The sequence below is a fragment of the Bos indicus genome, chromosome 28 (genome assembly GCF_029378745.1).
Source record: "Bos indicus isolate NIAB-ARS_2022 breed Sahiwal x Tharparkar chromosome 28, NIAB-ARS_B.indTharparkar_mat_pri_1.0, whole genome shotgun sequence".
NCBI classification, from domain to species: domain Eukaryota; kingdom Metazoa; phylum Chordata; class Mammalia; order Artiodactyla; family Bovidae; genus Bos; species Bos indicus.
This window is the reverse complement of record NC_091787.1, coordinates 33,743,763-33,756,119: the sequence shown is the minus strand read 5'-3', so window position 1 is coordinate 33,756,119 and position 12,357 is coordinate 33,743,763. Positions and strand designations below refer to the sequence as shown.

At 49.3% G+C, this 12,357-nt stretch overlaps 1 protein-coding gene across 2 annotated transcripts in view; it reads left to right on the top strand.

Moving 5' to 3' along the window:
• Positions 1-1,821, top strand: part of POLR3A (RNA polymerase III subunit A) — a 46,773-nt gene extending 44,952 nt beyond the window's left edge. For both annotated transcript variants that reach the window (XM_019953962.2, XM_019953961.2), the window contains one exon: positions 1,116-1,821. In XM_019953962.2, the coding sequence (XP_019809521.2) occupies positions 1,116-1,264 (149 nt within the window). In that variant the 3' untranslated portion in view covers positions 1,265-1,821. The remainder of the gene's footprint in view (positions 1-1,115) is intronic.
• Positions 1,822-12,357: the final 10,536 nt, after the last annotated feature.

The window sequence follows — 12,357 nt, the reverse complement described above, 5'->3', positions numbered from 1 at the left end:
CCGCGCCTGGCCCCAAGCACTGCCGCCAGAGCTCCGCTTCCTAGTGGCCGTTTCCCTTCTCACCTCCTTGTGTGGACTCAGCACCCGAGGTGATGGGCGGATGGGACCAGGCAGTGTGTGCCTACTTTTTGCTTCTAAGATTAGGGTGACAGGTTGCAAATAGAGGGAAAGAGAAATTAGGCAGTTCTTTACTATAACGAAGGGTGAAAGGAAAGAAAAGCAGGCAGAGATGGGGGCAGGAGAAGGGCAAGGCCCAGCCAAAAGTGAGAGCAAGCCTGCTTGCAGGCCTGAGACCCAGCACCCCGCTCCACCTTTAGGGGCCTGGCGTGGTTGCCCTGCCCCAGCTTTAAAGTCCCCTGGTCCTCTGCATGTTGTAACTTAGTGTCAGCCCTCACTCTATGTTGGGTTTTAGTTTGATTGCCTCTCTGGCCCCTGATAGCACAAAGCCCAGAACACAGCAGATATACACTTGCTTACTATAGAACCAGAAGCCTCATGCAGAGCCCAACATTTAGATCTTAGAAAGCTGAAAGGGAGCTTGGAGAAAGGATCTACACTGTCGCCTGACTCCTGTCACTCCCATGAGGGACCCTGCCTTCTCAGTGTTTCTGATTCAAGCTGTGGACTCCGAGGTTGGGGTGGTGTTAACCCCTGGCCCACCCCTGACCCCTGGGCACAGAACAAATCTGTGCTGCTGTTTCCATGGGGATTGGCATCTGCTCACTGCGATCCCATTTGCTTGTTCCCTGGGTCCTAAGCTAAGGACATGCTGGGTGGCAAACTTGGGGTTTCCTGAGCATCATTCAGTGTATCCTTGCTGTTTGAGTTTAGTGCTCAAAGGTGAGGCCACATGATGCCTTTAGCTTGGGCAGAAAGGCTGCTGAGGCAGCAGCGGGGCTGTGAGCAAGCACTTCCCTTCAACCAGATGCAGGAACTCCCCCCGCCTGCCCAGGAGCACCAGGCCATGCCTTCAGCATCCATAGAAGAGGAGTAAAGTGAGCAGCCCAGGTCCAACACATGGGGGCTGGGACTCCAAGTCAGTAGTCTTTCTGTCCTGTTTGAAGACTTCCCCAAGTGTAGAGACGCTCTCTCACCTCCTTTCTGGTTGGTTTCAGGGGTGTCTGAATGCATCATCATGGGGATCCCCATGAACATTGGAACTGGACTCTTCAAGCTGCTCCACAAGGCCAACAGGGACCCCAGCCCTCCCAGGAGGCCCCTCATCTTCGACACAAACGAATTCCACATCCCCCTTGTCACCTAGTCCAAGGAAGAGGGGGCTGTTCCTGACCTTGGCTCCTTGTCACCTGGAAAAGGGCTGGAGGCCAGCAGCCAACTCCTGAGCTTTGTGCTCCCCAGGACCGAGGCCCTGCTGCCCCTACCATGCTGGCTGTTGGAGAAGGTTCCCTGAGTGCTGGGAGCTGCTCATCCCATGACCCCAGCCATAGCACAGTGCTTGGTGGGGTAAACCGGGATTTTTCTGTCGGTTTGAAACCTGCTTAATCTGGGGACAGCTCTGCACCTCCTGCCTACTCCACCTCCCTGGACTTGTAAGGAGGCCCCAGCCAAGCATCTCTGCTCATTTCCACCTCCCCTGTCCCTCCATTCGCTCACAGGAGTCCCAGCCTGACCAGGAGCCAGTGCTAAGCCCCAAAGCCAGGGCACGTTCTCAGTTCTTCCGTTCCCTGGTCATGCTGGAATCTCCCAATGTGACATACTAATGTAAATATTGTTCGTAGTATTTATTTGTTCACTGAAGAATTTGGAGTTTTTATTGTTATTTTAGTTTTCCTTTTGAAACCAAGAAGCTGTGGAAACCAAGAGAGCCAGCTTTGAAGCATCCTTGGAAAAACTAGTTAAGCAAATGGGGCTATCTAGGATGTGAAACTGTGTTGAAACTGTCATGAGGCCAAGCTGCTCTGAAACACCTTTTGCAGACTCCCATGGCACCCTCTTTGTGTATATTTCCGATGCCCATGGGGGCACATGAGTCAAACTCATTCTTTGTGGCCTGTAGAAGCCTCTCCAGAGTTTAGAGCTGGCTAAGGTGGGGACTCCCGGTGTACATGGAGATGAGGAGTGGGGCAGGCCCCTGCCCTGCCTGGGGGCATCCGCACTCCTCCTGAGGAATCCACACGTGCGCTCGCCTCCCGCAGCCGGGGAGCACACAGGCAGCTGCAGAGCCGGAGGCCTCGCGAGTGCCCCGGGGCCTGGCGTGAGAGGGCCCTCTGGGCGCAGGCAGGCGCGGCTCTCGGGTGAAGCGGCCACCCAGACAGGAAGGGTGGGGCCCGCACGGGGGTGGGCGCCCGCTGGAGTTGACGTCCCCCAGGTGGCTGCAGCGGGTTTCTCAGAGGACGTCTGTGATGATAACACACGTGAGGCGGTAGAAAGGACCCGGCAGGGCGTCCCAGGAAGCCCGTGTTCTGCTGCCTGCTTGGGCCTCTGCTAGTGACCGCGCCTTCCATCGCTGGTAGGGTTTTCAAGGCTTACAGGGGGTTTTGTGAAACACCAGAAAGAAACGTACGCAGCTGGTCTCCTAGAGAGCACAGGGGTTTGCTCACAGAGACGGTGGTTCTTTGTGCCGAATTTGCTCCTTGGGATGGGGCTGGAGCCACAGGGAAAGAACTGGTGGCCACAGCTCTCCTCCAAGAATGTTCCCTGGAGCCTGTCCTTCCCTTCCCTGCCTGGAGCCAAGCTTCTCACTCTGGCTTTTCCTTCCCTCCCTGGGGGGCCTTGGAAAACCTAGACTGCTTGGTCAGAAGTGAGATGATATGAAAAGTGGAGCTGTGACCCTGTTTCTGGCTCCCTGCTCTTGGGAAGAAGATCAACCTCTGAAACGATAGCTGGTGCATCTCGCTGTTAAGCTACTGGAAGACACAACAGTGCAGACCGAAGAGATGAGCATCTGGTTTTGAGTGAGAAGATGGTTTGGATGATTAAAGAGGGTGTGGTAAAAGAAGAAGGGGAGGCCCAAAGAATTCAAGCAGTATTTTATAGAAGTACATTCTTTGGTCATTCCCTAGTTGATTTCCCACCTTCTGAGTTAATGCTGCTAAGGTACTCTGCAAAGCCCTAGGTTCTCGGGTGCGTGTTTGGAACGAGGGCTTTTTTTCCCCATACTGACATAAGTTAGGAATTCTTGACCTGAGTTATTTTTTGTCAATGCTCAGGTTTCAATTCTACCAAAGTGAGTCTGGGCTTCTCAGGTGGCACAGTGGTAAAGAATCTGCCTGTCAGTGCAGGAGACACAAGAGACGTGGGTTTGATCCCTGGGTCAGGAAGATACCCTGGAGGTCATGGCAGCCCACTCCAGTATTCTTGCCTGGAGAATCCCATGGACAGAGGAGCCTGGCAGGCTACAGCCTGTAGGGTCACAGAGAGTTGGACACGACTGAGTGTAAACTTAGTTTGGCCCCACACCTATGAGGTTAACCTATACACTTAGGGTGCCGGTGATATGGAAAAAAAATGCCATTTTTCACATTCAGCTCCCCCTGTATCTTTGAACTGATCTGGCCTAGTTTAAGACAAATGGTTGAGCCCGTTAATAATGCTTATGCAGGTTTGCCCCATGCAGCTTCACCATGGACTGTGCTTCTCACCCAACCTGCCAGGAGCCACAAGACTGGCTTCCTAAAACCTGAGAAGTAACTTCTGGGCCTGATCAGATCCAGGACTGCTGGACTACAAGTGAGGGACAGGGAGGGTGGAATTGGGTGATGGAAGGGACCACAGTGCCCACCTTGCTCTGTGACAGAAGCTGGAGAGACCGTGGCCACAGTTTTCTGCTGTGCGTGACAAAGTGGGCACCTCTGGGAGCCTGGCCCGGTCTCTGGCAAGCACTCTGACTCCCTGGGTGAGACGTGGCCGCGGTGGATACAGGTTCTGGGTTGGATTCAGACCAGCACGTGGTTCTGGGAAGGGGCACACCCCCAGTGACAGTGAGGTACCCTCGCCACCAGCCCTGCCACCATAGGCGGTGTTGACTGGTAAACCCTACTCCGGCCTCCCCACTGCACATCCCAGGGGTGGGAGTTAAAATTCCCCCTAATCTGATCATCTACCCTGGCCTTGGGCTTTGTGCAAACACAACTCAAACACTTCAGTATACACTGAAGACCGAGCTGAACAGAAGGTTAGGATGTTATTCTGGCCTATTTGGAAGAAATAAAATGTTTAAATTCTGCCTCATCCATTAGACACGTATTTCTGACTGGTGATCTGTCCAGTCCTTGACCCTTTTCCCATCCTTTGTACACAGGGATCGAAATAGTGACTGGCTCAGTTACAGCCCCGCCCCACTTTGTTCAGCACTTTGGGGGCGGGAGAGACATTCTGGAGTGTTTCAGTGTCTGTCGGATAAGAGCTAAATGCAGAGCTGTGTGTCTACTCCAGCTTCTGTCCACGTGTGTTCACACTGATGAATGTCTGATTCAATCTGACACAATGTGGTGGTGATTTTTTCTTAAAGTTTTGTTGTCTCTTGGCAGAACTCTTATTTTTCTATCAAAACTCAAAAGAAGGAAACGTGCTATACAAAAAAGTGTGGCAGTTCAGCCCAGAGGGTTGTGAAACAGGGTAGTTGGGTTACAGGTGGGCTTCAACTCCTAAAATGATGAATGTTCCTGCTGCAGGCCCACCTCTAAAGGTCAGCAGTAAGCATCCAGCCCCCTCCCACCCCATGTGGCTACTTCAAATCCAGTGAATTGTGGGGCAGCATCCCCCACACCCATCTTCTGGAGGTGCTGCCTGGCCAGGATCAGGTATCTAGCTTGACTTCATTCATTCAATTAGTCCAAAGTCCTGTTCTAGGTACTGAAAGTACAACAGTAAACCAAACAGGTAAATCAGATACTAATGCATCTAGAAACAATTCTTTGGCAGAAGTGGGTGGGGCGACAAAAACGTGTCCAACACAGTCTAGGGTTGAGGCTTCAGAATTGAGGGCCTGGCTCCTGTGGGCAGGCTCAGCACATGAGGCCTCACCAGAGCAAAGAGAAAGGTCCCTCTGAGCCAGCACAGCCCCCAGGTTCCAGCCCCTCCCTACAGGGCCCTCCATGCCTCACTGGCCTCCTTCCCTTGGACTTGGGTTCTGGAGGATGTGCCCTGGGCAGAGGACACCTGCCCATGGTCAGTGGGGAGGGATACTTCATCCTTTCCCCACCGTCGACATGCAGTGTTAATAAGCAGTGTTATGCTTTTGTTCTGGCCCAGGTGGTGTGCTGGACCCTCGGAGGAAGTCCCTGCACGCGTGGGGTTTACCAGCTGCCCGGGGTCATCTTATGGTTAAGAGCCTGCGTTCTGTGATCAGGCTGTCAGAATTCAAATCCCAGTTTCCCCTTTTTATCTGGTGACCTTGAGCTAATGACCTAGCCTCTCTGCCTCTACTCATTTATAAGATAGAAATGCCATTTATTGGTATCTACGTCATAGGGCCATTGTGAGTTTCAACATGATTATGCATATAAGGTCTTAGTACAGCTTGGCACAGAGTATATGCTCATTAAGTACATTGCAGTTATGATGACTATCACTATTTTGACTGAAAAACATGCTCTGTGAATTCACAAGGAAAACCCAATCCTTTGACTCTTTTTAATTCACTCGGATGGAGCTGTGTGTGGCTTTGGAAATTGGGCCTCCTGGATATAAACCCTGCCTCACTCTCTGCTCAGTCAGTAGATCCCAGGAAGTATTTCACACCAGGGACAAAGAAGCCTCAGGAAGGGGACTGGCACTTAGCAGTTGTGTGGATCAGAGCTTGAACGTTTTCATGTAGGCCATAAAGTAAATGTGGGTAGTAATACCAGAGAACTCAGAGGCTCTTTACAGAGAGATGTAGACATTAATACGCTTATTTATATAGATGTGTTATATAACAGGGTGTTCCTCTCTTTAGGCTTCCCTGGTGGCACAGCAGTAAAGAATCCACCTGTAGTGCAGGAGATGCAGGTTCAATCCCTGGGTTGTGAAGATCCCCTGGAGGAGGGCATGGCCACCCACTCTAGTATTCTTGCCTGGAGAATCCGATGGACAGAGGAGCCTGGCGGGCTCCAGTCCATAGGGTCACAAAGAGTCAGACACAACTAAAGTGACTTAGCATGCACACACGTCCCACTCTTGAAGAGAGAGGTTGCCACTGAAAAATCATCAGCAGAAAATATTACCAATAAGAAGTTGGTAATCTTGACCACTTTACTTCCCACTCTGTTCTGGTGTACCTTTCTAATGTACCTTCTGAAGGTATTGCCCACCCCACCCCCACCCCACCCCCCGCTTTTTTTTTTAAGTCTGATAGTAAAGAAATCAAATCATCTTGGACCAAACTTTGCTCTCGAAAGTGCTGAGTGTTCTGCCCTGAACATAGTAGAGTGGTCATTTCCAGTTATATAAACATAAAGCAAGTAGGCACCAAATATTCAGGGAGCAAGACATTGTTATCAGCATAAGTTAACAAAAAATCTAAGTTAACACAGCCTTAAATACCTAAGGTTGTTGTTTTTATTTAAAAAGACCATAGATGGTATTGCAGGATTAATACCGTAGTTTCACAAAGCTGTGGGAGAACCAGGCTTCTCCCAACCTCCCCTTCCACCCTAGCATGTGGCCCAGCCCTCATTCCTCACGGTCCAAGGTGGCTGCTTGAGCTCCAGGCATTACAGCCAGAAGAAACGGAGAAGGAGGCATAGCGCTTTGCTTTAAGGAGAGTTCCCAAAAGTTAACTTGGCATTTCTGTTTACATCCCCTCAGCCAGAATTAGCCAAACACAGTTCCAAAGGAGGCTGGAGGATGCCGTCTGGGTCTGGGTGGCCATGTAGGGGCTTCTGTTAGCAAACAGCATGGGGAGATACAGAAGTGGGCTATGACCATGTCTGCCTGCAAAGTATAAGGATGCGTTGTGGGGTTTTGTTTGTTTGGGGGGGTTTTTTGCTTGATAAAGTTCAGAAAATTCCCCTAAGCCTCTTGGAACTGGAATATTTCTAGGGTGCGTACAACCATGGGACCTCTTCCTCTTCAGAGGGACTAAGAGCACCTCCTCCCTGACCCCTAAGCCCTTCACTCTCCCCTTTCTTTTCCCTTTCTTGCAGATTTCATGCCTGAGTTTTTGTTGTTGTTTACTAACCTGACATTTAAATTAGATCTCGTTCCCTTAGCAAGATGTTCAAAATGTTTCTGGACTTAATGGAAAATGTAGCTGTCAAACATTCATTCCATAAATAACACTGTTCATTGCTCACCTACTATGTCCCAACCCCAGTGCCAGGTACTGAGTGGTGAACAGAATTTCCATGACCCCTCTTTTTAGCAAATTAATGTAGTCACAGCACTACCCACAGAAATATAATACAAACAACATATGTTCCCATTTTCTAGTATCCACATTTCTTTTAAATGGTGAACTTAATTTTAGTAATCTATTTTAATTAATTCAACATATCTACAATATACCAATATGTGACCGATATAAAAATCATGGATGAGATATTTTACACTCCATATACTAAGTTTTCAAAATCCAGTGTATGTTTTAAGAGTACAACAAGTTTCAGGTTCTCAGCAGCCAGAAGTGGCTAGGATATACTATATTCAGTCCAAAAAACAGTCTGGGGAATTCCCTGGGGGTGGGAGGATCCAGTGGTTAGGACTCTCCACTTTCACTGCTGAGGAGCCAGGTTCAAACCCTGGTTGGGGAACTAAGATCTCACAAGCCACACAGCCAAAATTTTTTTAAAAAGAAAGAAAAGCATAGTCTAAAAGAGGCAGTAAACAAACGGACAATTACAAATGGCACTAAAAATCAAGGAGACAGCTGCAGTGAGAAGGAAGGGGCAGCCTCTGTGAGCAGGGCCCGAGCTGATGCCTGAAGGATGAGCAGAGCAAGGGGAAGGGTCCTCCAGGCAGGAGGGCTTATGGAAGGAGGGAACTGGTCCCTGGAGAGCTGCTGGCGGGAGACCAGTCCCATGGTCTGCTGGAGATCTGACCTGGGAGTGAGCCGAGGCTGGGCCCCCAAGAATGCCCACAGTCTCCTGTCCATCCTGAAGCTGCCCACTCAGCTCCTCCATTCACTGTCCAGGGAACTTTCAGTGAACATCTCGCAAGGCTTAAACTGGACCCAAATAATTTTCTGTTGCCTCTGAACCTGGCCCCAAACCCAAGACCTATTTAAAGGTGGATAACCTGTACTCAAGGAAGTCAGAGCCTAGTGCTGAAAGCCCCGTTCTTGCTGCCTCAGGAAGCTCGCTGGCACAGAGCACACACTTTGTATACACTGTGCACTCGGCCCTGTGCTTCCAAACTTCTGCCTTCCCTGGAGGAGGGATCACATCCAGGGGAAGCCAGGAGTTGGAAGAATCACCCCGCCATGCCCTTCCTCTGCACCACCACCAGAGCACAGGCCGTCACATACACCAGAGCTTAACAGAAGTAAGCAAAACCAGACTTCCTGGATCGACTCCAGCGGTCTCCCAGGTGCTCAAGACAAGCAGCATCTTCAGCCTTTTGTGACACAGTGCTCAGTGTAGGCACACATTTGCAGATTTGCCAATAAATCCATGGGTCCAGCAGAAACAGTCCTGGACTTTCCAAGATTCAAACTGTCGCCCTCACTCTGCCTACCATCAGCAGCACTGCCTTAGGCACACCACCTCCTGCTTTGGGTCTCAGTTTCCCAGTCTGTACAGATTGAACCCTCAGCCATGCCCGTCTGCTACAATGCTTCTTACGAGGCACCGAGGAAGCTGGAAGACTAAACCGTTAGCCATGCTGCCAGAACACTGAAAGGAGCCCGTCACTGCTGATGGAGCCTCCAGTCTCCACCAGTTCTCATGCCTCACTCTCGTCCCTTGGGGGAATGGTCCCAAGACCACTGTCCCAAAAGCTGAGTTCCAGGGGTCCTGGCCCTTGTGGCAGCGTATGCCACTGCTTATCCTGGCACTCCTGAGCCCCCTTCCCTAATACTGCACTTAAACCACCCTTTAGCCTATAGAGTTCATTCTTTTATCTCCCCCAGCAGAATTTAAGTTCCAGAGGGACAGGTATTTGTTTTACTCACTGCTGTAACCTCAGTGCTTAGCACTGTACCTGGCAGGTACTAAAGGCTTTAAAAATATTATCTCGAGTGAAGGAGTGGATTCCGCCTGGAACCCCCTCTCAGCAGCTGGAATCTAGGAGTGAGGGCCTTGGAGCCCAGCAGGCGTGGATTTGAATCCCTGCCCCATCATTTTCCAGCTTCCTCACAGCTAGCCACCCCCAGTCCTGAGCCCCAGCCCCATCGAGGGTCTCCTGCTGGCTGCTGGATCTGATCAAGGACTGCAGGAGCCTGACTGCTGCTTGTCCTCGCACTGCTTCCCAAAGGCTCAATTCCACCTTTGCCCAGAGAGGCCCTCGCAGGGCTAGAACCAAGGGTGAGGGGCCCCGACCACTGCCGCCTCCCCTCCTCCCATCTCTGCCTGCAGGCTCGGGCCCCAACCCTGGCCCCAAACATAAGAGCCAGAGCCAAATGCTTCTAGCATATACCACCGTGGGTGATTTATTTAAGGGTCTCCAAATAATCACTTAAGTGTCACCATGGCAACCTGGAGAGTTGCCATGGAGATCGGAGCAGGAAACGTCCCCATGGAGACCCCTGGGAGACTCTCTAGGAAATCATTACCAGGTGGATGGGGCTTGGGAAGGGGGAGCTGGACAAAGAAGGGAGCCCCACGGTTCTGTGTGCTGGCAGGCGGAGGGGGTGAAGGGGCAGAGTGGGAAAGACCAACTTAAAAAGGCAGGCAAGTTAATGATCTCCACCAAGTCTAGGGGCCATGTGATAAATAACTTCTGTTGTGTGCACAGAATATATCTGAAGGAAAAGACAGGAAACTAGTAAAATTGGTGGCCCTCCAGAAGGGGGTAGAGGAGAGAGATTTTTCACCATATGTTCCTTTGTATACTATTTGAATTTCTTTTATCAGAGGTATGTAGGTATTAAATATTCCAAAATTATTAAAGTTATTTACAAAGCATTTACTACGTTAGATGTTTTACATCCTCAAAGCAGCGCCATAAGGTAGGTATTATGTCTGTTACACAGATGGGGAAATGGTGGTTCAGAAAGGCCCACAGCCACACATATGAGTGGGAATCAAACCCAGGGTTCTCCAGCACCCCTCAGCGAGTCTGGATTCTCTGATCTGCCAATGCCACACTGAGCACTTTAGGTAACCTTGGCCCCTGGAGCTCAATTTCCTCACCTATAAAATAGCTTGGCACTTTGGACAGGATGACAGCTAAGCCACCAGGGAAACTCCTGATCCCTCCACACACCCATTAAGATGGCTACAATCTAAAATGGCAACAAGTGTCTGCAAAGCTGAGACATTCATGCACTGCTGGTGGGGAAATCAGAAACTTCACACACAGCTGTAAAATGGGTCAGCTGTGTCTGAGCTGCTATAGCAAAACCCCACAGACTGTGTGGCTTAAGCTACGGACAGTCATCTCTCAGTTTTGGACAGTGACAGACTTTATTTTTTGGGCTCCAAAATCACTGCAGATGGTGACTGCAGCCATGAAATTAAAAGACGCTTGCTCCTTGGAAGGAAAGTTATGACCAATCTAGACAGCATATTAAAAAAAAGAAGACATCACTTTGCCGACTAAGGTCTGTCTAGTCAAAACTATGGTTTTTACAGTAGTCATGTATGTATGTATGTGAGATTTGGACCATAAAGAAAGCTGAGCACCAAAGAATTGATGCTTTTAAAAAAATTTTTATTTATGTATTTTTATTTGTTAATGTTACATTATTTATTTATTGGCCACACAGCATGGTATGTGGGATCTTAGTACCCCGACCAGGAATGGAACCCATGCCTCCTGCAGGGGAAGCACAGAGTCTTAACTACTTAACCACCAGGAATGTCCCAGAATTGATGCTTTTGAACTGTGGTGTTGGAGAAGACTCTTGAGAGTCCCTGGACTGCAAGGAGATCAAACCAGTCAATCCTAAAGGAAATCAGTCCTGAATTTTCACTGGAAGGACTGATGCTGAAGCTGAAACTCCAATATTTTGGCCACCTGATATGGAGAACTGACTCATTGGAAAAGATCCAGATGCTGGGAAAGATTGAAGGCAAGAGGAGAAGGGGACAACAGAGGATGAGATGGTTAGATGGCATCACCAACGTGATGGACATGAGTTTGAGCAAGCTCCGGGAGTTGGTGATGGACAGGGAAGCCTGGCTTGCTGCAGTCCATGGGGTTGCAGAGTTAGACACGACTGAGCAACTGAATTGAAGTCCTAGATCAAGTAGGTCCTAGCCTGCTTGGTTCCTCATGAGGGTCATCTTGCTGATGTGCAGATAGCTAGTTTCTTGCTGGATCCAGGATGGAGAGAGAAAGCTCTGGTGTCTATTCTTCTTAAAAGGACACTAATCCCATCATGTGGCCTCCACCTCATGACCTCATCTAAACCTAATTATGTCCCCAAAGCCTTACCTTCTCATGCCATCACATTGGAGGTTAAGGCTTCACCTATGAATTAAAGCGAGAGGGGCAGGCAAACACTTAGTCTATAATAAGCTACTTTGGGAAAACAGTCTGGTAGTTGCACAAAAGGTTAAACACAGGTTTACCACATGATGCAGCAATGCCACTCCTAGGTATGTCCCCAAGAGAATGCAAAAACATTTTAACACAAAAGCTTGTACACGAATGCTCACAGCAGCATTATCCATAGCTGATATATTCAGCCACAAAAATGAAGTACTGACACATGCTACAATGGGAATGATCCTCAAAAACACTCTACTTCATGAAAGAAGCCTCTGACAAAGGACCACACGTGACCAATAAATGTTTAGAATAGGGAAATCTATAAAGACAGAAAGTAGATCAGTAGTTGCCTGGGGCTGGGTGGATAGGAAGATTCGATGGTGACTGTTAATGAGTATGAGGTTTCTTTTGGGCGTAAATGTTCTAAAATCGATTGTGGTGACTGATGCACAGCTCTGAATATTCTGCGTGCATGCTCAGTTGCTTCAGTCATGTCTGACTCTTTGTAACCCTATGAACTGTCGCCCACCAGGCTGCTCTGTCCATGGGATTATCACGGCAAGAATACTGGAGTGGGTTGCCATGCCATCCTTTCCTCCAAGGATCCCTTCTTGACCCAGGGATCGAATCCTTGTCTCTTACAGCTCCCGCATGGGCAGGTGGATTCTTTACCATTGGCACTGCCTTCTAAAAGCCACTAAATTGTTTACTTTAAGTGGGTAAATTGTACGGTGTGTGAATGATATCTCAATAAAGCTATTTTTAAAAGAGTGAGGGAATTCCCCGGAGATCCAGTTGTTGGGATTCTGAGCTCTCACTGCC